General features: G+C 35.9%; 1 protein-coding gene across 1 annotated transcript; it reads right to left on the reverse strand.

Annotated features, from left to right (window-relative positions):
• On the reverse strand, nt 1–27666 carry LOC121314372 (protein-L-isoaspartate O-methyltransferase domain-containing protein 1-like). Its single transcript, XM_041247553.1, has 6 exons — nt 27486–27666; nt 9682–10134; nt 3858–3960; nt 3004–3175; nt 2644–2767; nt 1–1602 (listed from the first exon to the last, which is right to left on the reverse strand). The coding sequence occupies exons 2-6, from the start codon at nt 9986–9988 to the stop codon at nt 1244–1246; spliced, it is 1065 nt and encodes a 354-aa protein (XP_041103487.1). The 5' UTR covers nt 9989–10134; nt 27486–27666; the 3' UTR covers nt 1–1243.

A 27666-nucleotide genomic window follows, 5' to 3' on the forward strand; every position in this document is an offset into this window, starting at 1 on the left:
ACTACCTGACCTGTTTTCTTTGTATCTTTCATACCTACTGAAGAAAACTAAAAATACAATAATTTAATTTTAAATGAAAGTAAAATAAAACAGGTAGTACAAAATAAATGCTGGTTGTGATCGAGGTGCTCCGCATTTCCATGTAGTAACAAGTGGTTTGGCAACAGGCAAGCAAAACATGGCCACATGTTTCCCATGCTGTAAATGTTTCTTTTTTTTCTTCTTTTTCATAAACACTTAAGGAATGTAAAAGAATCCTTGCAATTTACACAATCACCTCACCAAATCAAAGCACTGCTATCCCTACTATACAAACAAATACAGCTATAGATTATCTTAACACATCCTTGTCACTGCCTTTACCAATACTCTTCCAATAAGCAAAGCCTAATCAATTTAGACAAGTACAATTGATGGGAAACTCCATCCAGCAAAGAGATGAAATTAAAGAAGAAAAAAAAAAACATTACCAAATGTGTTTTTAAGATAAAAGAAAAAAAAACAACACATATCTTGTTTCTTTAAAGGTCCCAGAGCTACACATAGTTACCAGTATAATGTAATACTACCATTTAAAGTGATAAGGATTGATTTACCTGTGGCTGGTAAGCTACAACTGTGTTCAGAAACACAATTTGAAAGCAGAAAAGTCTGCCCTAATATGCTTATGTCAAACCAAATAAAGTGCATTTGCTCTTTGTGCCACTGCAAGCCCCCATGTATTATCTTTGCAAAGGCAAAGAAAGTTTAATTTCAATCATAATGTAATTATGTTGACCATTTGCTTATAAATTCATAATAGCAAAACATTTGCAAACATATTTTCAAAACAAGCACTTTAGGGAAATTGTTCAAAGCATCAAGTCTTTTGATGGACCATCACAATAAATAACTTGAACCAACGTAATTATGCTTCAAACTTTGATTGAACTATATGTTTAGTAGGATGTGTTAGAATTGTTATTTTTTATTTATTTTTTTTGCTTGTAGGTGATAAATCCTATGTCCACAAGAACAATGTTTTGTTATGAACAAATAGGAAAGAAACATTAGCAGTTGCTTCTCAGACTTTGCAGAATAGATTTAAACCTACAGGTTATAACTCGGTTCATAAAACTTTGCCTGTAAATCAGTGATTTCATGTGTGACAGCCTTTACCATGGCAGTCTCATCTACTTAAAGACCAAACTGGATACACCAAAAAAATCCTAGATTTAAAAATACAAGTGTTTCAGTAGGCGAGTTATTTGTCCCTATAGTATGTCAAGTATGCTTTTAAAGATTCTGGTAAAGGCAAAGACATTATTTTTTCTATGAGCAGATTTTGCGGTGGCTCCTCTTGCTTGATGCTCTCATTTTCTTCCTCTTTACTATCCTCCTCCATTTGTTCATCCTCCTCACTATCAACAGGCTGGGGAATTAGCTCATTTCCTACAAACACATAGGTGTTGATTCTACGCAGTCGGCACCTCCTCCTTTTGCGCTTCTGAGGTGCTCTCTGGGTAGTGCCTTTGGCCTGCATGTCATCATTGATTACGTTTCTAAGGGTGCGCCGAATGTAGATGCGGGCCAAGTCCTGTAAATTTCTAACAGATATTGGAGCTGAAAGAAAAAAAGTCAGTTGTAATGCTTAAATTAGCACTGGATACATGCTCTTTTCTTTTCATTAGGTAAAAATATTTTAATGTGTTGCCACGCCAGAGGCTTTGCCACTTCAGATCCTACAAGTACTGGGGCCTAATTCGCTATATATATATATATATATATATTAAATATATATATATATATATATATATTATATATATCCCTAGCTGGGGTGACAAAAAAAAAAAAAAAAAAAAAAAAAAAAAAAACTATGCACCTATTTCCTCGCGGCCATTTGCTGTTACTGACCCAATCATAAATAGCCTCTGATTTTAAAAACTACATGGGTTGAAAGGCATTCTCGACACATCCTAAGTGAATTTTTGGACACTATTACAAAGTGGATTGTTTAGCATAGCTCTTAACAAGACATTTTTATATCCATATTATGAAAGAAAAATAAAATGAATAACTACATGGATAAAATGAGTGCTTAATATAGGTAAAGTGTGGACTGGCTGAGAACTCTCAAAATACTGACTAAGAATTACAGTTGAAATCACAACATATAGATGGAATTCCCCAATTGGTATGTTTTAAGTTGTGCCAACCAAAAAATGATTTTCAGCAAACATGAAAACTTCAATGACTTAAACACTACAAGATAGTCTTCAAACTATTCTCCATGTTAAAGCTATGACATAAAATATGGTAACCCTAGCACTGTCCTTGCAAATACTCTTAACCTAACACAACCGTGGGGCTTTTAGACCAAATTGTATTAGCCGGGATGATGTAGTATAGTACAACTTCCCCTACATAAATCTCAATCTTTACAGAGGAGGTCACTTGACTAAATCCAATTAGGAACATGTTTACTAAGATTTTTTCTAATGCATAGTTTACACAATTACAAAACCTTTAATATCATTAAAATAAATAAATAAATAAACTGTTTCTTCCGACATGCAAGTGTCTGTTTTTCTTGTTCAATCCTTGCAGATTTTTTATATTTATATATATATATATATATATATATATATATAGACACACACTTACGCAGATTTACTGTATCTGTTTTGCTTCTGTCTGTTCTGTTCGGCTGAACAAGAGGTGCAAATGACACTGCAAGGATATTTTTGCTTTCCCATGCGCTCTGTCCTGTCCTCATTATCTGGGTCAGCTGTGGAAAAGGAAGAAAAAAAAGAAACACAACACAATGTATTTCAATGTTTAGATGACTTCATGTCTATATATAGAGAATAATATATAGCAAACACTGTATTATTACATTGTTTAACAACATCATTTGAGATTTCCTGTCATTTTCATGGTGGATTTAAAAAAAGAAAAAAAAAGAAAACCTTAATAAAGTACAGTATTAGCAAAAAATGCACTACTATCGTTCAATAAACATACCTGATCTTCTATAGGCATTACAAGGATTCCCCCTACTTTCAGCAGTATTTTCATGTAGTTCTCATGATCCTTCTGAACTCCGGCACCGCAGTAGATTCGGTCATACTGATGACAGTCTGAAGAAATCTCCAAGCAATTACCAACAACAAAGCTGGGCTCGCAAAACTCAAACCTGACAAAAATTGAAGAAAATGGAATGTCTAATATTGTTTTGTTCAACAGAGACTTTACATAGCTTTCATAATAACCCTGTGTGTTCTGGGTTTATAAAGTGCTCAAAGTGTTTTTTTAATGCATATAGAAAAGCCTGAATTGTATTCTCCAGTGTATTAATTTATCACAGAACACAGTATGAGATGTGCAATTTGCTACTGTATTCAGTATAAGGCTGCATTTTTAAAAAGTCCAATCCTCTGTAGTTTGTTCCAAAGCTGCATTTGCTGTGCTAATGTTTGGTTAAAACATATTTGTATATAGAACGATTTGAAATAAACATCAGCTTTCGTATCTTACCATAGTATAAACCAGAACTTAATTAAACAATTACTAGCTATTGCTGAACAGAAATATGTGCATTTTCATTTAAGTCAAACTGGGGAACGATGCAAATCAATTGGTTGTCACAAAACACAGAATTCTGCTATAATAAATAAATAAATAAGAGAGAGAGAGACAGGCGAACACAATTTTAGTTAACACAACACATCAAATGATGCACTACAATAAACATATTGTTATGTAAAATAGCTTGCAGAATACACACAGTAAATCACAGTAGGACGAATTCCTCTTAATTAAAGTGGAGATAAATTCTGAAATGTGGATTTACAACTTTTAAACAACACAATACTCACTTATCAAAGCTATCACCATGTTTAATAAAATCATCTAGCTTTTCCCTGGCGTATTCTACCACATCTGTATGAAGCTCAACTCCATGGTTAACTCCAAATGGACCTAAAATTAAAAAGAAACATGTCAATGGAAGGTTATATCAAGGAAAGATATGAAATAAAATAAGTAACTTGCTTTCTTACTGCAGTCCATGTACTCATGAACAGATACAGTCTTAAAATAAATATGTACCGATGTCACAGGAAATAAGTTAGCTGTTAAGTAAGTTAGCGTTTGCCTTTTTCAGCCTTCCTGTGCACATGTGAATTCTAGAATGTATGCATGCACACATAAAACAAAAAAATGACCTGCTGACCCTTGATCAAATTAATTCCGGTACATTAGTAAAGTAGATTATATAAATCATTTTGAACACTGTGACATTTTCAGCCAAGGCGTTCATCTTTAATGTAAAGGTGCTCCAAAATAGATTTTTATGCTGTTAAAATGCAGGGACTTTTAAAATAATTATGTCATACAGGATAGTGTACATCAATGGTCGGCAAATGACAGCCAGCAGAAGCCACCTTGGCAGGGCTGTATCAAGGACAGAGCAAGAGCGGAAATTCATTGCAATATTGCCGCAAGGAGGGTCTGTCATGGGGGATTCCCCATATGATCTTCATATACAGTAGCAGCGGGGCAAACATAATGAACTGTATGCTGTACACAATGTTTCCTGTGTTGTCTGCTGATGTCTGTTTCGCTAGATAATCTCTCTCCCTAGCAGCCTGCCTGCGTATGAATGTGAATGGATATCGATGGGCCAATGGGTGATGAGTGAGCGGAGTCAGCGTCCATAAAAGTGCATGCTGCATGCCGATTGAGGGAACCACGTAGAGAAGGGAATATGAAAAAAAGAGACCCATTGAATAAAACAGCGCGAGAATGATTTGATAAAAACAAAAAAGCAGTTTTACTGCTTTCTCTGTACCCTGTTGTCTCTCTCTTCATTGACCACCATAACCCCTACACATAGCCAGCCGCTACAATATATTTCTTGGCACTAAGCAGAAAATTATTGTTTTGCAATATTGCTTCTAAAATGCTTGCTGATTGTGGACTAAATAATACATTTGAGGTTTTGCATACAAAACCTGGGGGGGGTTGGATTTGGGTTGGGGATGTAAGTGGCCCACTCTGAGGCTGCCTGTAGGTCATTTGGCCCACCATGAAATTGAATTGCAGACCCCTCGTGTACATCATACAGATGGAGTCACTGATTTAACGGTTAAAAGAACTGATGGGTCATATTAGAACACTTGTTTAGCTTTAGAAAATTAATGGCCTGGAATAAAGTTTGTTTTTGCTAAGCATTCTTATTTAATTAGTTTATAATTATATTCGGATGTTGCTGTTTTAAGAACCTTAACCAAGAGCATTCAGTTTTCCTGTACCATTAGTTCTTCTTTACATGGAGATCAAAAGGTTATACTTTTGTGGTTTTGTGGTTTCAGACTTTGTGGTAGCAGCAGACCCATAGATGCTAAATTCCCATTTACACTTTACTTTCTTTCAAAACTTCTGGATAATTAAACTAATTTATAACTGCTGATGATAGAACGATGTCCAGTAAGTACACAGAACAGGATTCTGAAAGTTATGTAAAAAGTGGACCCTAGAGCATCAATTTATGTCTCACTCTCAGTATCTTAACTCTTTTCATTGCAAGTTATTCCCAGTGTCAAAACAAAATGTTATATGTTATATGTACATGAAAATTTAGCGTGAGTAATCTTCAAAACACAAGTCTTTGCATGTTAGAGATAAAACATGTTTGGCTGTCTAACGATGAGTGAACCCTGAAATGTAAGTTAAGTCTTTAAACTTTATGAAGGGTGTTTTAAAATACAAAAACTATAAATGAGTTATTTAGTTCTTCAGAAAAAAAATAATTAAATCTACAAAATCAAGCATGATTGAAAATGTAATGCATTCACAGAACTGTACCTGCTTCAACTCATTAAATTAACTGGTAAAATAATAATAATAATAATAATAATAATAATAATAATAATAATAATAATAATAATAATAATAATACTCTTAACTGAAATTCTGAATTAAGACTGTTCAGGTATTCCATAATACCTGCTAGTATTTAAGTTGTGGACCAGTTCAAGTTGTGACTATTTAAATGAGAAGTGAATCTAAACATTTGTACAATCTTACAGGTTATACCCAATATTAATATATTGTACATTAGAATTTACAAACAAAATAAAAAAAAAAAAAAAAAAAAAAAAAAAAAAAAAAAAAAAAAAACCCTGTCATGGCCACAAGGAGGCACAATACACTACCATTTCAAAACTACTACTTCATGTTTCATCAAAGCAACAATAAAAGACTATAGAGTTTATATTTATAAAAAAAAAAAAAAAAAAAAAAAAAAAACCCACACACTTCAGTTATCCTTAATTTGTCAGCACTGTCCAGTAACAAAAACTTAAACACTTCATTTTAAGTATGTAATAACAACAACCTACTGTCAAAAAGTTTTGCATCACCCTATAGAATTTACAAATGTTGCTTCATAAAGTCAAAGTAAACATGCTGAATAATGTGATGCTAACATAATGAATTACATACTGATTTTTTAGTTTAGTTTAGTTCCCATTTAGTTAATGAAATTAAATGAAAAATAATGAGAAATAAATCTAAAATGAAATACTGTACTACTGGCTTCCGGTAGACTTTTGCGATACCATTTTCTAGTGTTTCTTTCTATATATATATATATATATATATATATATATATATATATATATATATATATATATATATTATTATATTTATTTATTTATTATTTTTGAATTATGTCTATCCTACATGTAGGTGATGTCAAATTTTGCCATAGCTGTATATACCATATGCTGTATAGGCCTAATATACAAATTAATCAACTCATGGCTTTAATAACAACCATTCAGACATCAATACCATGAAAAAGTAAATTAGTTCTTGTGGCAAATGTTCAAGCACAGTTTCAACAAATTTGGCAAGTTGAGATAAAGGCCTAGCCTTTCGGAGGCCAAAAGCTTCTGCAAAAGTAAGCCACCTATATCCTGATACACTCTCATAAAGTTGTTCTAAGTAATCAAATAATGCTTAATCAACATTGGAGGAGACAGTTTCTAGATGTTTCCTGGCCTAAATGAGCAGTTGAGGAATTGCCCAAATACTGCTTTGTGTTTATGTAGATTAACAAAAGGTTCATGCATACAGCCAAAACCCTCTCTCTATTTCCGAACCCATTTTCAGTTCAGCACCCCCAAACATATATATCAGCAAGAGATGTACAGCAGGTGCCGACTTTTAAGGACTAAACCTCCACAAAAAAGCTGTTGTACACTCATCTACCATCATAATACAAACTTGACAGGAGTAAATAAAATTAAAAAAAATAAAAGAAAAAAAGAAATCTGAAGCCAGACATATCTTTAACTTGAGCTCAACTTTTAAATATAGTACACAACCTAATTTTGTTATGTAAAAATTGAAGTTCACATGTGTTTGTATTACTCTGAAAAAACACTCTGTTGGCTTTGGATTTGATCACTACGAAAGCACAGAATTAAAAAAAAAAAAAAAAAAAAAAAGCCAAAATGTAAGGATTCCAGAACAGGGGTAATATGCAAAGGCATGGACCACTTTCTCCGCAGCAGGCATAGAGAGAACAGGGCGCAGCCAGGCGACATTCCTAAGATTAAAAAAGGCCACCTTGGCGATATTCTGTACACGAGGCTCAAAAGTTAAGCTAGAGTCAAAAATGACCCCCAACTTTTTCATTTTAAACACATGGTCTGTACACCATCTACAGCCACGCTTAAACTGTTAGATTTACGCAGTTGGAGCAGAGAACCTAGTAACATGACCAGTCTTCTCACAGTTCAATTTGTTGCATCCAATGTTTAATATCAGTTATACAATTAGTAAGCATGGAAACAGGCACTTCAGTCAGGTTTAGTTTGCAAGTAAATCAGAGTGTCATCAGCGTAAAGATGGAAATTCACACCATGATGCCTAAGAATTTGACCAAGTGGGAGTGGGAACATTATATATATATATATATATATATATATATATATATATATATATATATATATATATATATATATATATATATATATATATAAGCCGGGGTTAAGCCCTGTGGAACACCCGAGGGCTCCTTTGGCAGGGTCAACAGACTTAAAAATTGGGTGGGGTTTTTACGAAGAAAGTCTCTTTATAGAGCTAAACCAACTAAGGAGAGTGCCAGAAATGCCAAATAGGCTCTCTAACCGAGCAAGTAGAATATTATAGTTTACATTATCAAAAATGGCACTAAGGTCCAGTAGAACTAATATAGAAAGAGCAGAAGCCATTAAAATATCCTTTACAACCTTAACAATGGCTGTTTCAGTACTATGTAGCAGTATAAAGCCTGATTGAAGAAGTTTCACAGAGTTTATTTTTTGAAAGAATTATTAAATTGTTGTGCCACAACATGTTCCAAAATTTCAGACAAAGGCAAATTTGATATAGGCCTATAACTACCCAAAGTATCAGTGACTTGTTTTTTATTTTTTTTATTTTTTTGCACTGCAGTGATCTGAAACGCTGAAGGCACAACTCCAGAGCTCAAAAACTTGCTGATGATATTAGTCTCCAATGGGCAGAGAGCCGAAAAGCAGGAATGAAGTAGAAAAGTAAGAATGGGGTCTAACAAGCAAGCAGTGGGTTGAATTTTTGGAATCAATTCAGTCAGGCTTATGGAGGCAATCTGGGCAAAATAAATAAAGGGAATACCAATAAACTCAGGCACAGGGTAAAAACGAAATAACTGTTGTGTCAAAAACTGGAAGTTGACGTATAATGTTTCAATCTTAAAATTATTACATAGATTTTGAGAAACTGATAATGTAGACGAACGGTTTGGCTCTAACACTGACTTATTATGGAAAACATAAGCCTCTGGTTACCATGGCCATTCTCAATAAGCCTTGAAAAATAAGTGGATCTGGCTGAGGCAGTAGCATCCTTCTATTCATACAGGTGTTGTTTCTAGACCTGAAAGTGCACAGTTAACCCGGGGTCCCTCCACTTACACTCAAGCCTATGGCAAGCTGTCTTCATAGAGTGCAGCTGGTCCGTACACCAGGGAGAACAGCGTATATAGGAGACAGTTTTGTTTTTTCAGGGGTTGTATTATTAAGAATGGTATCCGGGTGTTATTGTAGAGCTGGACCACATACTCCAAAGTGTCCACCAGGAGACAGGAAGAGTGGAAACAATGGCACCAGTGAACCTAAAGTGGTCAATTGACCTTAAATTACGAAAAGTAATTAATCGTTTGGGATTAGAGGGAAGGAAAGGGTGTTCCAAATCAAACAAAACGGCCATGTGATCACAGATGTTATAATATTAAAAACACTAACAAGAAAGGTCAGTAATATTTAATTTTTAATTTTATGTTTTTAAAACTACTCTATTGGTCAACAAGAAACATTTTATTTAAGCTGTTTCTATTATTATTATTATTATTATTATTATATTATTATTATTATTATTATTATTATTATTATTATTATTATGTAATTGTTTCATTCTGTGTGTATTTGTAATTGTGAAACACAATGTGCCACCCGATTTAGGCATGTTTCTATACAAATTTTGTTTTTTAAAAATTAACAGATTGAGACAGATACCTAGACAAGCTAACAGACTTATGAAAAATAAAAACACATTTTCTATATATGAACCCGTTTATCCATTTAAAACTGGGAACAGCATACACATTACCTATGATTAAGCCCACCATTGTACTCAAGTAACCAGTTCCACTTCCAAGGTTGAGAAAGGACAACCCCTGTTGTAGTTTCAGTGCCTCCATCACTTCAGAGTAAATGCATGGTGCTGACAAATGAATGTTGCCATGCTTCCAGGCTAAGTCTTTGTAGGCATTTTCTCTGTATCCCTCCAGGTAGTACTCTCCCCGGTCAATGGCTCGAAAGGCTTGCTCCACCCTCGCGGTGCGAATGTACTGAGCCTCCTTCAGATTGTCGATTAAGTCATCGTTATCCTCCCCAGCACTCACAGCCCCTCCCATGGTTAAATAAGCAGAGATCCCAGATACATAAACTCCCAACAACTGGTCTTCTGCTTATCTTTTAGTGCAACAGGCAACACAGGAGCATTGGGGTCACGAAGGCCAGGAGTGCTGCCGTGAATCAGAGCAAAACAACCAGCAGAATCCTGGAGAGAAAGGAAAGACATTACTTCAATTAGTCAATACACATATTTTGAACAAAACCACTACTCTTCTATGCCAGTGGATAGCAATATATTTTATTTATTTATTTTTTCCCAATGGGCGCTTATGTGATTTGCTTGGAAAACTGAACAAAATGGAGGAGCAGACAGCACTGGCACTCCTTATTACATTTAGAACCCAGAATGTAAACAGATGGAACATCTTCCTTTCGGGATCTCCTTGATGGAGGTTCTAAACTACACTTAATAAGTTCCTCGGGCCTCCTGAACAGCTGCAGGTTGATCGGGAACAATGTGTTCCAGTGTTGGTCTTGTGACCTGTCGAAAGTTAACAGTAGCCTAATGGCTATATGCCAGGTACAGTGTCACATGGACAAGACCTACCAGCCAGCATACCATGACTGACAGAGACTACAAATGATATGGGCAGCACAAATGAGCACTTAGGATCTGCAAGCCAGATAACATATAAAATATGGCTTACATATTATGCGTACATGTTTGGACATGCTGCATTCGGTATATTGACATACTTAAATGGAAATGACTGTTCCATATTGGAAAGGGCTTGTAAAACCTGTTCAATTTAAAGCCTGAGGCCTCAAACAGAGGCAGCCAATTCTGCAAAACTGCTTGCTTTTATCTTTCTCTTCCCTGTATTCTGAATAAGAATGACCAAGATACTTACAATAGCTCTCAAAAGTATTCATACCCCCCTTGGACTTTTCCACATTTTATTGTGTTACAACATGGAATAAAAATTGATTTAAAATTAGGAGTTTTGACACTGATCAACACAAAAAAGTCCATAATGTCAAAATGAAAAATAAAATCTACAAATTGCTCTAAATTAAATTAATTGCAAATACAAAACAGAAAATAACTGATTGCATAAGTATTCACCCCCTTGAGTCAATATTTGGTAGAGGCACCTTTGGCAGCAATTACAGCCATGAGTCTATTTGGATAAGTCTCTACCAGCTTTGCACATCTGGCCACTGCAATGTTTGCCCATTCTTCTTTGTAAAATTGCGCAAGCTCCGTCAAGTTGGATGGGGACCTTTAGTGAACAGCAATTTTCAACTCTTTCCACATAGTCTCAATTGTATTGAGGTCCGGGCTTTGACTGGGCCACTAGTGTTTGGGGTCATTGTCCTGCTGGAAGATGAATCTTCTCCCAAGTCCCAGGTCTCTTGCAGACTTCAGCAGGTTTTCCTCCAGGATTTCTCTGTACTTTGCTGCATCCATTTTGTCCTCTATCTTCACAAGCTTTCCAGGCCCTGACACAGAGAAACATCCCCATAGCATGATGCTGCCACCAGCATGTTTCACAGTAGGGATGGTGTTCTCAGGATGATGTGCGGTGTTAGGCTTGCGCCAAACAGAGCGCTTAGCGTCGAGGCCAAAAAGCTCTATTTTGGTCTCATTAGACCATAGAATCTTCTTCAGCTTGGTCTCATAGTCTCCCACATGCCTTCTGGCAAACTCTAGCCAAGATCTGATGTACCGTTTTTTTCAACAATGGCTTTCTTTTTGCCACTTTCCCTTAAAGGCCAGTTTTGTGAAGCACCCAGGCTATTGTTGCCGTATGCACAGTGTCTCCCAGCTCAGCCGTGGAAGACTGTAACTCCGTTACAGTTGCCATAAGCCTTTTGGTGGCCTCCCTGACTACTTCCCTTCTCGGATACTCAGTTTTTGAGGACGGCCTGTTCTAGACAGATTCACAGTTGTGCCATATTCTCTCCATTTCTTAATAATGGACTTTACTATGCTCTGGGGGATATTCAATGCCTTGGAAATGTTCTTATATCCTACCCGATTGGTGCTTTTGAAGAACCATATTCCGGATTTGCTTTGAACGTTCCTTCGTTTCATGATGTAGTTTTTGTTAGGAAATGTACTAACCAACTGTGGGACTGACCAGAGACAGATGTATTTAACCTGAAAACATGTGAAACACGTTAACTGCATTCGACTAATTATGTGACTTCTAAAGACAACTGGTTGCACCAGAGCTTATTAGGTGTGTGTCACAACGACAGAAAATATACACGGGGCGGACACTTTGTCACATATACACCCCCCCCCCCTCCGTGCAAAGCACACATGCCCTCAATGGCCACCTCCCCCCTTAAAAGCCCAAAAGTCCAGCACAAAGTCCGGAGCCAGGACCGGAGGCTTCAAGGGGCCCACATGTTGTAAGGCTGTCAGCAGCAATGCTGACAGCGGGGTGGCATACTCCTGCCAGGATAGTCCTGGCAGCGGAAACGCTGCTTGGGGGGTGGTCTCCAATTTTGTAATGTCTACTATCTGTCATGTGAGCAGGTATCTCCTGTGATCTATTTTTAGTTCTTGCCACTGATGCAACTGACTCTGGTGAAGACTATGTTTGCAAATGAAAAAAATTCCTGCAGCAGTAAAAGTGAGGACAGTGCTAGGACCAAGTGCGCAAAGAGATTGCTGGCTGCTCCCTCACCCACCCCCCCAAAAGTCAATGGTCTCAATAAATGTCTAACAAACCTGACAAATTTGGGATCAGGTTTTGGCAGACAGTGGATGTTCAGTCCAAATATTTCGTCAATGGCTACCTCTACTTGGCAAGGATGAGACTCGCCCAGCTAACCAAAGGCTGGGTGACAACGTGGTACTTCGGCTAATGGGACCCTATTTAGGAAAATAAATGTTACCACCAACATTTTTTTTTTTTTTTTACCTCACTGCAATTGACAACAGAGTTGAAAAGTAAAAAAAAAAAAAAAAAAAAAAAAAAAGCAAGCCTGGTTGGAACTGTAAATAAACAAAAGGAAAGAACTGCCACCATCTGCAGGAGACCTGCAAACAGAGCTGTACTCCACTACAATTCTGAAGCACCGTTCACAAGTGCAGAGAAAGAATGTTACCATCAGGGACTGGAGAAGTTTAACAGTACAACAAAGTATGGAGTTGACATTTAAGACCAGATGGCAGGGAACTATTCAGTGAAAGCTGGGTCTCGCAGGTAGCCTGGTCATGTGTTTTACAATGTATTGGATCTCGCAGCCATCAACTCTTTTAGTCTTTACAAGGAATGATAACGAAGTTAATAGCAGCAGAGGGAGGCTTTCAGGAGTGGCACTTTATTTTTATTGTGCAAACCTGTTCTTTTATACCTTCCTTGTTAAATTATGAACAGGTGTATTAGTTTAACTTTTTTTTCAGTAACAAAAGCAATTTCATCATCACATTGTAAACCTCCATTAATTACATGGACATTAGATTTGAACTCAGCATTTGCATTTCGTTACTGGCTTTAACCACTGTTCAAACAAGCTTACAGCCCATTTATGCACTTTTTGAAAACTGATTGGTGTGTAATGACATTTAGGTCTGCATCAGTTTTAAGTTAGGCAAATCTATTTTTTCTAATTCTACATCTAAAACATAGGGCTCGCTACTATCTTCACTTACAACAGACACTGTCTGTGTAAAGTGGGATTTCAAACTCCAACTCCAATGAACTGAACGTAACAAAGGAGCAAAAACCAAATCCAATTACTAAATTAACAATCAATTAGGAAGAAATGTTTTAAGTGGAATAAACAACTCAAAGTGTTGAATCGGTAAATAACATAATCCACAGTTCCTTGTGTCTGACAGCACTCAAAGCTAATTATTTTCACCGATTCAATACTTATCGTTGTTTATCCCGTACAGAAACCACAACGCCAGGGATTTTAAAAACTAAAAAAAATAAACCAACTACTTTTATACTGTTTCTGCCTGAAGCACACTTATCTTTTCTGGAATAGATCATGGTAATTACATTAGAAACCAGTAACCCATCAGAGCATATTATTGTAGAAGTAATATAACGCTCCTACAGCATGTCCCCCAATTCCCTATACTAGTGATTCATGCAATATTTCTACAGTAAATACAGTACTGGTGTTGTTCAAACTGTAAACAACTTCTCAGTCTAACTTCTGCTTCTGTCTCTCCCTGTTGATAGAGTTTCTGAACTGAAGAAAAGCTGTGCTGGCACTTTATAACACAGACATCTTATTTTACCACATAACATGGAAGTCATTCTTAAAATAAAATAAAAATGTGTATGTGTGTTGATCCTCAACATTTTTCCTTAGGTTAAACCAGCAGGTTTCGAAGAAGTCAGGTTTAAGCTTACAAACTATGTATTAGGGATGTGCTTTTGGTACATTTTTATGACTGTTTAAATGCATTGCAGGGGTCAGCGTTTAAACCATATCTATATACACACACACACACACACACACACACACACACATTCTTTGTATTACATTATGATGTATACTGACAGCCTTGGTTAGTATTTTCTAAGAAAAGAAACCCTAAATAAGCAAATATCATCACAAAACCATAAATAACACGTACACACCAAAGCATATATTGAAATTAGGGCTGTCACTCTAATCAAATTTTTGATTGGTTAATTTATGGGCATTTGCTGATTAACCGTTCACATTCAGTGCACATTTTTAATAAAGGTAATGATCGTATAGCATCTGTCCTGCATGTAATACAAAAAAAAAAAAAATCAATAGAATGTAACAAAAAAAAAATTAAGTCCAATAGGAATTTGGTCTTTTTAAAAGTATCTGTATTATTACTTTTATCTTAGTAAATGTCTCTTTGTATTTGTACTGTGCTATTGAGATGTAGCTGTGCTGGCTCTGTGGGCACAGAGTGTATAAAATAAAGTGTACTAGTAAATTAAAGGAAGCACATAAATTTATTTACACATATGTGTTCTCTGAATTAATATTGAAAAACAATCCTTTCAAAATCGTGTTATACGTATTCACAGTGATGTAAGGGCTAACTAAATGTCAGTAGCTATTCGAAGCGTTTTGTTTATTATGGATGTTTGCTGTTTACTACCACCTGTACCTCCATCCACAGTCATTTCTGAATGTTTTCATTTCAAATGGTGAAGCACTGAACGTGTTTTTCTGGTACGGCAATTTTGTTTTGCATAATTATTTACATACTATGGTTTTCTGGTCCGGTTCCTCAAAATACTTCCAAATGTAGCTTAATTTCATTCTTTTGTTTAGAAATGTCATTTTATTAAAAATATAACAAACTTTAGAAAATACGTTTTTCATTAACTTTATTAACCCGTGGCCTTGATGCTATACCACACCTACTACAGAATGAAAAACACAGTGCACCAATGAAGTGCTAGATCGACCGAGAATTAAACCCGCCCCACTGTCAACCTTTCTATTGCACCAATTAGAAAAGCTACCTGGTGGCAATCGCCAAACCCCTTTCTTTTTATAATATCCGCCCTTACTCTGGCTCTACAGCAGTCGGATATGCAACGGACTGACTGTATATGATAATAAAATTATTAAAATAAATACGTTAAAAAATATGCGTTTGGCGAAATGTGTCACGACTGTTTATACGTCTAGCATATTAGTCAACATTTAACCACTTCTTTGGAGTTCATACATTTACACGTTTATAATTCCCATCCCTACTATATATGTTATCCCTATTAGTACTTGGGGTCGATTAAACTTAAAATATAAGGCCCTTTTGCAGGGCTTGCTGCTCACCTACTGGGCTTAGATAACAAATCTCATCAATTGAGTGAAAAGGAAAACAAAAAGATCACCTTTCAAACAATAAAATTATTTGATTGTTCATCTGGTAATCCTGTTTTAGGGTTGACCCTGTTGGTTTCCATTATTTTTAGTCAGTTGCTTCACTTCATCAAGTGTCCCTGGCAATTACCACTTCCTCTCTGCAACCAGAGTTGCTAAGATTTTGTGACAATTTTGTTTTTTCCTGTTCAGCGCTCTCTGTGAGGGTATCCCTACCTCACACTGCAGAACTGTAACGTTCAAGTCACAAAACAGAATGTAGGTTTCTCTTTCTATACGACCCACATGGCTATATCTGAAGATACTGAATGCTGCATGTATGAGTACTGTAGTAACCACATTTTATTTCATCATTTATTTAAATCTAGTGATTCTGAACATAATAAAAAACAAACAATCCACCTGACGTCAAATGACTGCTATAAATCAGAGTTAAACTCAAGCTTAGTGTACCAAGTCTAACTTCCTGTAGTTCCTTAAAAATGAATAAACTTGAATCAGGTATGTTTGTCTGCAAGTTAAATTATTTACTAAATAAGGAATCTATTATTGTTTTTAATGTATCCCAAGACAAATGCACCTACTAAAATTAGCAGGTTTATAACATTACTCAAGAGTCAATGTAATGAAATACTGTTTATTGTGCCTGCTGATATGCAGACAACATAACAATTGGGATTTTGCTTTACAGTAAAATCTATTGTATTATTACTCTGTTGTAGAACAGACGTAGTAGAACCGATTCATCTGCATGTGACACATTCATAAGTCAAGACTGAGTGAACCAGTGCTTTCGCCTTACCTAGCTCATCCGAAAATCACTTTACAAAGCCATTCAGTAAGTCTTTTTTTCAAAAAACATAATGGGTATATACAGAAGGATATCATGACAGTGGAGGGCATTTTGTTGCAGTGCAAAGGGTTGTGAGTTTCAGCACAAGAACCTATGTTTAAACACACACACACATCCATTTCTTGTTTTTGATAAACATTTTCGTAAATGTACTGATTTAGGTCTTTTCATTCAGTTTGTTCATGCAAAAACAAAAATTACATTGTCTACATTATTGGCAATGTTCTTTTGGTAAAAACAAGATTAATTCAATCTGCAGTTTAGGTAATTTCATTATATTTCTGAAGTCTATTCAATAAATCAAAGAAACAGACATGACAGTGTTTTCACTCTTGGGGGGCGGCCCCTGCAATAATGTACTGGATTAACAGATGGTCCAAGTAGCTTATCAGAAATGATGGCTGCAGAACCTCGTTAAAGAGTTATATGACACAAGCCAAAGGCAAGAGGAACCCTCTCAGTATCTTTATCTGCACCTTCACATCTGTTAGGTAATGCTATTCTAAATATTGAAGCCATCCCTTAATTTAATGGACAACAATACAGTTTGTTCAGTTTTTACATTATATTGTGTTTATATCACAAAGACCAAACAAATCTAATCCAATTTCAGCATTACCACCACACTCTGTCCCGTTTTCTTCTGCCTATCAACACTGCATCCTTATTAAAATAATGCATAGAAAAATAGGTCAGAGAAATAAGTCTTTTGCTGATAGTTTTTCTTTTTTTTTTTTTTTGGGTGAGTTTAATACAAAACAACTTATTAAGTTAGGATTTGGAGTACCCTTAATATTGACACAAATATATTATGCACAGAAACACAACCTTTTATTTTCCCCCAAGAGGGCAGAGAAGGGGGCAGTATGTTACAAAAAAAAAAAAAAAAAAAAAAAAAAAAACATTGGTGTCTGTGTGTCCTTACAGTACATGTATTACAATATATTCTGTTATTAGTCACTGTTACTAGAAAAATAAATCAAACATCACAACAAAACGAATGTAGCTGATTTCTACAGTATGTTTCCTTTACATGTATTTATAATTGCAGAATTCATTAGAATATTGCATGGCGGAATCTAGTCTTACATGTTTTTACTGAAGAAGTCTTCTGAATAACCATGTGCATCTGGAACGCTCACATATATATATATATTATATATATATATATATATATATATATATATATATATATATATATATATATAATATACACACACACACACACATACATATACACACACACACACACACATACATACATACATATAGCTACACACACACACACAGGTAGTGGACAAAAAAAACTGAAACACCAATGTAAAGTCACTTAATAGGGCATTGGGCCACCACATGCGGCCAGTACAGCCTGTATGCGCCATAGCATAGAGTCTACCAGCCTCTGGAATTCTGCAGTAGGGATGTGGCACGAGAAAGTCAATCATCTCACGCCTGGTTAATGGAGGTGGAAAATGCTGTCTCAGGCGTCTTTCCAGAATATCCCATAAATGCTCGACTGGGTTCAGATCTGGTGACTGAGAAGGCCATGACATATTAATAACCATTGGACGACCACACGTGCTGTGTGGGTGGGGACACTGTCATCCTGGAAGACACCCCCCACGACAGGAAAGAAATGCTTTAACATGGGGTGAAGATGATCACTCAGTAACATTAAGTAGTGATTAGCATTGACCTTGCCTTCTAAGAGAATGAGTGTACCCAAACCATGCCAGGAAAATGAGTCCCACAACATTACGGAACCACCAGAACCCTTCACTGTTGGAATCGAGCACTAATGGGCTGTAGAGTTCTTTAGGTTGGCGCCACACGTGCACTCGTCCACTTGTTGAGAAGATGGTGAAGGATGATTCATCTGACCATATCACATTCCTCGTTAGTCCATTGCCTGTGCTCTTTGCACCACTAGACTCGCAAACGTGCTATGGTATCCCGCTCTGAGGAGTTCTCAGCGGAACTGGCTGCTCGTGCCCCTGGTTGAAATTTGCAGTCAACTGATCTGCAGTTGCTCACCTATTTTGCTTTGCACTTCGAATTTATGCACGGATATCACGATCCTGGAGTAAGCGCTTCCACCCACTTTTGCCCTTTGCTGATAATGTCTTTCCCTCGGAGTTCCATGCCGACATCACTTTAGACACAGTCACTGAAGCTCCTGCCAAACACGCCCCAACAAAGTCACCTCTCTTTCAAAGTCACTGAGGTCTTCTCTTGCAGCCATGCTAGCCATAATTATAGGCAACCAGGCTACAGAAAGTCTACACCCCCTTTCAAAATTTTCACCTTTTGTTGCCTTATAGCCTGGAATTAAAATGCATTAAAACAGTTTTTTTTTTTTTTTTTGTTTTTAATTTATCTACACATCCTATCCCACAACTTCCAAGTGAAAAAAATATTGTAGAAATGTTGTAGAAAATTAATTAAAAATAGAAACTGAAATAGCTTGGTGTCCACCACCCTTGTAATAGCAACCCTAAGTTAGCTAAAGGTGTAACCAATCGCCTTCAAAATCATACGCCAAGTTAAGTGGCATGACTTGAAGATTGCTGTCCATCAACGCTCCCCAAGGAACTTGACAGAGCTTGAACAGTTTTGTAAAGAAGAATGGTCAAATATTGCTAAATCTAGGTGTCCAGAGTTGGTAGAGACCTATCCCAACAAACTCACAGCTGTAATTGCTGCCAAAGGTGCTTCCACCAAGTATTAACTCAGGGGGGTGGAGACTTATCCAATTATGATCTTTCAGTTTTGTATTTTTAATATATAATCTTTTTCTCAATAAAAACTTTTTTCCCCTTAACAGTATGGTGTGTGGTGTGTAGATAAGTGGAAAAAAATCATCATTTAAATGCATGAAACTCTGAGGCACTAACACAACAAAATGTGAAAAAAATTCAAGGGGGTGTAGACTTTCTATAGGCACTTATATATTTTTTTATATATATATATATATATATATATATATATATATATATATATATATATATATATATATATATATATATACACACACACACACACACACACACACACACACACACACACACCACACACACACACACACACTCATAAAAGAAAACAGAATTTTAAAAGAACGAATGGGACTGCAGGAAACACTACCCATATGATACTGAAAAATTACCGAATTAAGAAACAGTGGTCAATCCCCCAAATGAGCATGTAACATTTTAGTGGGGTTGTTGAATTTTCAAAACCTGTTTCTACAATAGAGTTTCACCAGGTTGGCACCCAGATACACGCCGCGTTTTACTGCCCTTGTATTAAGAATAAAAATCAATCCCCATTATATATATATATATATATATATATATATATATATATATATATATATATATATATATATATATATATACACACACACACACACACACACACACACACACACACACACACATATATACACACACAAATGAATGCACTTACCCGTCACACATGATTTCCGACTTCGTCACCAGTTTTCTGACACAAAGCCCATCTGTTCAATTTATCTGAATATCTGTCAGAGCCCCCCTTTTTTATTCTCTCTAATGCCAAATCAGTCTGTCTTACTGTGTAGTTACACAGCGCTTCCCCCAGTTTCACATGATGAAAATGCAGCCAAAACAAAGCAAACGAGACAAGCTCAGGTAATTTAACAGTAAGTCATTAAACAGTTTTAGGTACTGTGATGTATTTTATTTATTTATCTGTGATCTTTTGTTGCTTTTGTGCTATTTAATTTACAAGTGAACTGTGACATTAGGGCCTTATCATGCACTATATTCTGCAACTTTGAATACTGATTTGGGAAACTGTTTTAATTCTGGAAACTGTGTGAATCATATTGTTCTGAATTTAAACACTTTTTATGTTGAAAATATAGTACTGTACCAACAAAACCTATAACCCCCCCCCCCCCCCCCCCCCCCCCCCCCCCCGCGCCTGTGAATTTACAAAAAAAAAAAAAACAGTTGTTTCTCATGAAAATGAATAGACTGATCTATAGATGTGTTGCACTTTTTGAAAATGTATATTCAGTTATTTATTTATTTCTTTAAATAAAGAAATAAAAAAATAAAAGGGCAAAAGTCAAGACGCTACCATTTACATGTCCTTACAAAGAAGTGATAATAAACAGTGAGAAAACAAACAAAAAAATCTGTTAGTTATTTTGAAACCCTTTCCTTAGTCCTAACCTTAATTCTCTCAGTTACTGGTATGCAGTACTAGAGAGGTGTCATTTGTTCGAGTGATGATACAATATTTTTTAAAGCTACAGAAAAGCACACCAAGCTGATCAAAAGGATAACAAGATGGTTGTCCAGAGATTCTTGGGCAGGAGCAGGAGCAGGAGCAGGAGCGTTTTTTTTTTTTTTTTTCCACTGGCAGGAAATAACTTGTGCGTTCAGTTTGCAGACTACAGGGAAAGAAAGGCAGTGTGACAAGAACTCACACATTAAAACAACCAGGAGTGCAAAGAAACCACGACCAGTAAGGCACCTTGTTACTAATTAGATTAACCCTAATCGGCCCATTTATTCAGCACTTGTCAGACGCGACAGGGCCAATTTATTTTCGCATGCGTTGTCTATTTTACACGCACTTAATTTTTTTTTTTTCCCCAGAGCAAAACAGGCTTAAAAGGCCTTGCATAGCAAAAGGACATCAGTTCTTTATTTTTCACATACCTCATAGATGTGCATACTGATAAATCCTCTCTTCAAACTCATCAATAATGTGATCCAAGTCATTATTTTATTGCTATAACATCAAGAAGCTTCCATCAGTCTCACTCAGCCATTGAAAGATTTTCTCAGCTTTTCCAGAGAAAAAACGACTAGAGACTGTGCTTGACGTCTTTCTGATGATGTTGGACAGGGTTCGACCTCGGACTGGAAAGGGAAAATTGTAATATCGGACCTGACCCAACATAGGACTGCAAAGGGTTATACCATTTTACTGTGTATTTCTTGACGTTTGTTAGTATGAATTTGATAATCGGAGTCAATATGGAAGCTAGGGTTACCACTGTTCATTGCAATTTGGGTATGAGCTACTCTCTCAAAGTTCCACTGTGCAAAGTTGTTATTTTTAATTTTTTTTGTAATTTACTCCTCCACAGGATCAGATTTCTGAGCATAGTATATTTAAATAAAATTACAAACAGGACCCCACCCCCGGGCAATCCTAATGGAGGCACATTTACAGTACTGGTTTTCATGTGATTTTATCTTAAGTCTGAGTTGTTAATGTAAATGAGGCTTAGAAGAATTACCTCGTTATCCGACTACTTTTAAACACCTTGCCCCCCCCCCGCCTGAATTAATTCTGTGGACGCCCATGATGGAAGTCTACTTATTTTAAAACAACGTCCTTTCAAATATGTATTTTTCATATTGTATCTTTTTTGTGTTCTTTGAAAAACGGTAAAGGGTTGAAACGGGCCGAAATGAAATAATCAGATATGCATCACACGCGTTTAACCATCACTGAAGTCTACATTTTATAGGGTCGGATATGCTAGTGCTTACTGTATAAGGTCTAATATACTGTAGCACTGAAAATATGTAAACGTGTATGGTCCTCAAAACACACATACCAAACAAATCTGGTATGAAATAAATAACAAACACTTTTAGTCTTAATGAGGAGTCTGTTGTTAACAAAACAACCTCCAAAACAAGTTAGTCACCCGTAACAAAACCAAATGAAATACTGAGCTGGCCTCCTTAATGTTTTGTCACCAGTAACAAACAACATGTGGCTACAGGAAGGAAATGTTAAAGCGTTAAAGAATAAGGTGCAAACTGCAGCAACACAAAGGGGTTAAGCTTTGACTCCCATCTGCTGCCATCTTCACCTCACTGAGCCTGGATTAACACCTACTGTACACTAAACCTTCATCACAGTTCAAAGAGCAAAGCACAAATAAATCCTGTGCTGTTACTGGTCCTTAGGGGACTTACTGTACTTAGGGGACATTCACTCCAAGGTCTGCAGTAAATCTTGCATACAGCACAGCAAGTGATTAGGTACCAGGCAGTACTAAACAATTTGATTTGTTGCATTTAAAAATATCTGCAATAAAACTAAAATAAAACAACAACCAACTGAGCAAAAGAAAAAAGAGAAGGGAGGCAGTAATCACTTGCCAATATGAAATAAAAGCCATCATTGCTATTGGGGGCTAATAGACACGAGTTTGGGTATTTTGCCTCAGTATAGTACCTACTTTATAGACTGAATATGCTGACCAGCTAAGTTAATGCATTAGGTACAAAACACAAGAAAAAAAGCAGACAGAGCAGTCCTTTAAAGACACATAGTTAACGCTCTCAACTTCAGATGAACAAAGAAACAGCCCAGGATCACAGTCTCTTAAGGTCTCATTATTTAATCAAATGTCAAATAAAATGCCTTGAAGGAAATGAAATGATTTTCAGAATAACATTGACCAGCCTATTTTATTCACATCCAGGTGAGACCACATAGGCCTACTTATAAAATGTTACTGAATTTCTGGACAAAATATAACTAATATAAATAACTTTTAAAATAAGGTGGTACATCAAGTCCTTTTTGTTTAACTTTTTTACTGGCTTTGAGTGTTCCTAAAATGCAGCTATATTAAAATGCATTGCATACAGTACATATTACAAATGAACGATGAAGAAAGGCATTCAAAACATTGCAATCACTGTTTACTGTGTAGAATTGTTTATATTTTTAAAAAAACTGTACAAACTTACAAACACATTATTGCATTATGTAGGAAAAATATATAATTGCGATAAAATACACCTTATTGGGTTGTATTTTTTATGAGGCATCAAGCTTTTACAAAAATACAAATACAGTAACATCGTTTCTTGGGAACATAATTGGCAAGAAGAACGTGTTTAGGTATAGGTAAGGTATATATATAATATATATATAATATATATATATATATATCTATATATAGATATATATATATATATATATTATAAATAAGTATTCTTTTTTTTTTTTTTTTTTAATTTCAACAGCGTATAGGCCCTAATAAAACACGGGACTAGTCTACATTTGTTGTAATGACTTTCTGATTGTCTTTAATGTTGGAGACATCAAAAAAGACTAGTTGAAACATTTGTCATTTCATTTATTCATTTTATTTTAGAAAAGTAACGCAAGTAAATACACACTAAAATGTATTTTAAGTCATAATGTAAAAATTATTTGTTCAAATACTGTGCATCATGGCCAGAGACTCATACAGGTTTGTATTTTTGTTCCAGAAACCATGACAGCCAGGTCAAAGTGAAAGGCACTGTTAGACATTCCTGTGCAGTTTCCATGGTTTATTACATACAGTTGTCCCACGTTATACCGCCCCCCTTTATAATGCCACCCTCGCATACCGCCAGCTATTCTCTCTGAACAAATGTCACCAATATAAAATTAGTGCTATTTGTACCCTTTATATCACCACCCCCTGCCCGCCAACAGCCAACTTCCCAAGCCAAGCAAACGTACAGTGCCTATAGAAAGTTTACACCCCATTGAACTTTTTTCACATTTTGTTGTGTCAGTGCCTCAGAGTTTCATGCATTTTAAAGATTAAAAGAACAATTTTTTCCCCACTTACCTACACACCATACTCCACATTGTTAAGGGGAAAAAAGTTTTTATTGAGAAAAAGATTCTATATTAAAAATACAAAACTGAAAGATCATAATTGGATAAATCTCCACCCCCCTGAGTTAATACTTGGTGGAAGCACCTTTGGCAGCAATTACATCTGTGAGTCTGTTGAGATAGGTCTCTACCAACTTTGCAGGTAGGTTTGGCAATATTTCACCATTTCTCTTTACAAAACTATTCAAGCTCTGTCAAGTTCCTTGGGGAGCGTTGATAGACAGCAATCTTCGAGACATGCCACAAATTTTCAATTGGACTTAGGTCGGGGCTCTGACTGGGCCATACGAGGACATTTACCTTTTTGTTCCTTAACCACTCCAGTGTAGCTTTGGCTGGGTGCTTTGGCTTGCAGAGGGCAGCAGGTTTTCCTTAAAGACTTTTCTGTACTTTGCTCCATTCATTTTCCCTTCTATCCTGACAAGTGCCCCACTCCCTCCTAATGAGGAACATCTCCACAACATGATGCTGCCACCACCATGCTTTATAGTCGGGACGGCGTTCTTTAGGTGTTGTGTTGTGTTGTGTTTGCACCAAACATAATGCTTTGCATTTGAGTCAAAAAGTTGCATTTTAGACCACAAAACTTTTTACCACATGGCTACAGAATCTCCTGAGTTTTGCAAACTTAAAACAGGATTCAAGGTGAGCTTTCTTGAGTAAAATATAGGCCAGATTTGTGGAGTGCTTGAGATATTGTTGTCACATGCACACTTTGACCAGTCTTAGCCATAAAAGTCTGTAGCTCTTGCAAAGTTATTTTGGTAGCCTCTCTGATCAGTTTCCTTCTTGCTCGGTCATTAAGTTTGGAGGGACTGGTGGTGCCATACACCTTCCACACCTTAATAATCGTCTTGACCGCGCTCCAAGGGATAGTTAAGGCTTTTGATATTTTTTTTTTATACCCAAGATTATAATCTACAGCCTTGCTGCACAAAAACAGCACATTATCATCGAAGTGAAATTCGTCCTTGCCAAACTCATTGATCCAATCTTTAGGGGTGATTGTTATCTGCACTTGAATACTGGAAGCAGGTTTACTAGACAGGTATGTTTACATAAATTTAAAGCAAAGTTGACGGTGTTAATGTATATATATGGTACGTTTACTGATTTTGTTATTATGACACCAAGAATAAAAGCGTTGCATGTTTTTTGCCCCTCCCCAAACGTAAAACATAAAAATCTGACATCATAGAAAATTCTTGTTTTTCCATGTTTGCACAGAAGATCAAATTGTTAATGTGATGTGAAAAGGCGGTCTGTCTGCTTTGCGTTCATACAAAGACCGGCCCTGGGCCACATTGAAACGGTGGCCTAAATATAGGCCGAAACTAGGCTGTCTCTCATGTAGGGTGCCAATACTTTTGTCTGCGACCGTACGTATGTTAGTAAAACTCACAGTTACTTGTAAATGAGTTTGCTGTATATAACCCAAACTCATTTCAGGCTGCAGTAAATGAAAAGATGGCTCCCAGTTCACCGTACAAGAATGTGACAAAATTATCAGGGCTTGTCAATTAGTACATCTATTTCATTTCCAAACTTGCATTTCCCAAGCTGCATTGTTTTCAGAGATATGGAGTATCTGTAGATTACATGCACAGTTAGCCTGTATGCTGAAAGTGACTGCTGTAACAGGTCACTTATTTTAGGCAATGAAATCTAGTACTTTACAATTGTGTATTGTACTGCCTGTCAGTCACACTGTGCACTAATGCTGCCCATGCTTAATACAAGTAACCAAAAAGTAACATGGAGATATCGACGTCAAGCTAATGACATAAATCTAAAACTAAACCTGTGTTGGCAATTCATCACTAAGTGACAAAACTGTTCAGGACACCAAGGACGAAGAGTACTATAATGTACTTACAGTTCATTGCTTGTCTTCTACGGTAGTTATGACTTGTAGCTCAGTATTACTACACTACAATAACCTTCTCCCAGTTCTTATCACGTCATATGGTGTAATGCTTAACTCTTTGATAGCGGGACATACTATTTAATTCAATAGGGGCTTCACTTCTACTCTGCTGGGATTTTTGCAAGAACATTTATTAACCAACCCTAACTGCAGCAGTGTACTGTGGAAAAACTTTCCATTGACGCTATCACAGTAGCAACAAAAGACTACACAAAGCACTGCGATTATGTACAGCTAGTCTCCTACTATCGAATTTATAATTTGGCATTGAAATAAATAATTACACGTTAGAAAAGAAAATGTATACAGTCTGTTTAAAATCTGCTGCACATTTTAAAATGCAATTCAAATGCACAGTGAAGGTTTTGCAAAGACTTTTGCAAAAAATACAATTTACAACTAATGTAACTGCATCAAAAGTTAACGATACAGATGTAGGCTTATTCCTACTAGTTGGATTAGTTCTGCCATATTACTCAAGACACACCATTTATATAGTAAACTACTTTAAAGTGTCAATTTAAGACAAATGAGCAATATTAACCTATATACTCACATGGGACTATACATTATTCTAAGCTCACAACAATGTAACACAAACAAACCTTAAAACAAATATTACATTATATTATATAGGTATTAAATAATCTGGCCACAACTAATGGGCCTGTGCTGATTTTTCTTTTTTTACCACCTCCTTTAGAATAAGTGTCTTTCCTTACTGTGCTGTGCCAGAAAATTATTAAAGTATACTGTGGTCAAAATATGTTGTTATTTATTTTAACAGACACTCAATCGCCTGATATCATTAAAAATATAATAAATAATAATAATAATAATAATAATAATAATAATAATAATAATAATAATAATAATAATAATAATAATAGCACCTGAAACTCAAGTCACAAAAAAACTATAGAATTTAACAGATTCACGCAGGTACTTCCCCTGGAACCACAAAACACCAACTGGGTCCATCTTAAATATATCTTTAATTAGATAAACTGAAATAAAAATTAAACAAATTAAACGAAATGTGTTTCACAAAGTATATGTATTACTGCATGAAATCCTGTTTTGTTTTGTTTTTTTGTTACAATAATTATTTCTGATCTCCACGTCTCCAGACAGTCGCCACACAAGTCAAGTCAGACGTGCTACTTTGTCTAAGAAAAACAACAAAATGTCGACATCAGTATTTTGTTTTTAAAAAATTACTCACCTATTTGTGTTGCTTGAAGTCAGCAGCCAAGCGTTATAAAACCTAATCGCACGATCCACAGAAATCTACACAAACACTGAATTGGAATACATGAAGAATGTACGTGTTTTTTAAAACAAGTTATGTTTAGTTCGGTGTCTTTTGAACGCCAAAGAAACAGCTGGGAGGAAGTAAACACAAA

This window comes from Polyodon spathula, chromosome 4, assembly GCF_017654505.1.
Source record: "Polyodon spathula isolate WHYD16114869_AA chromosome 4, ASM1765450v1, whole genome shotgun sequence".
Taxonomy (NCBI): Eukaryota; Metazoa; Chordata; class Actinopteri; order Acipenseriformes; family Polyodontidae; genus Polyodon; species Polyodon spathula.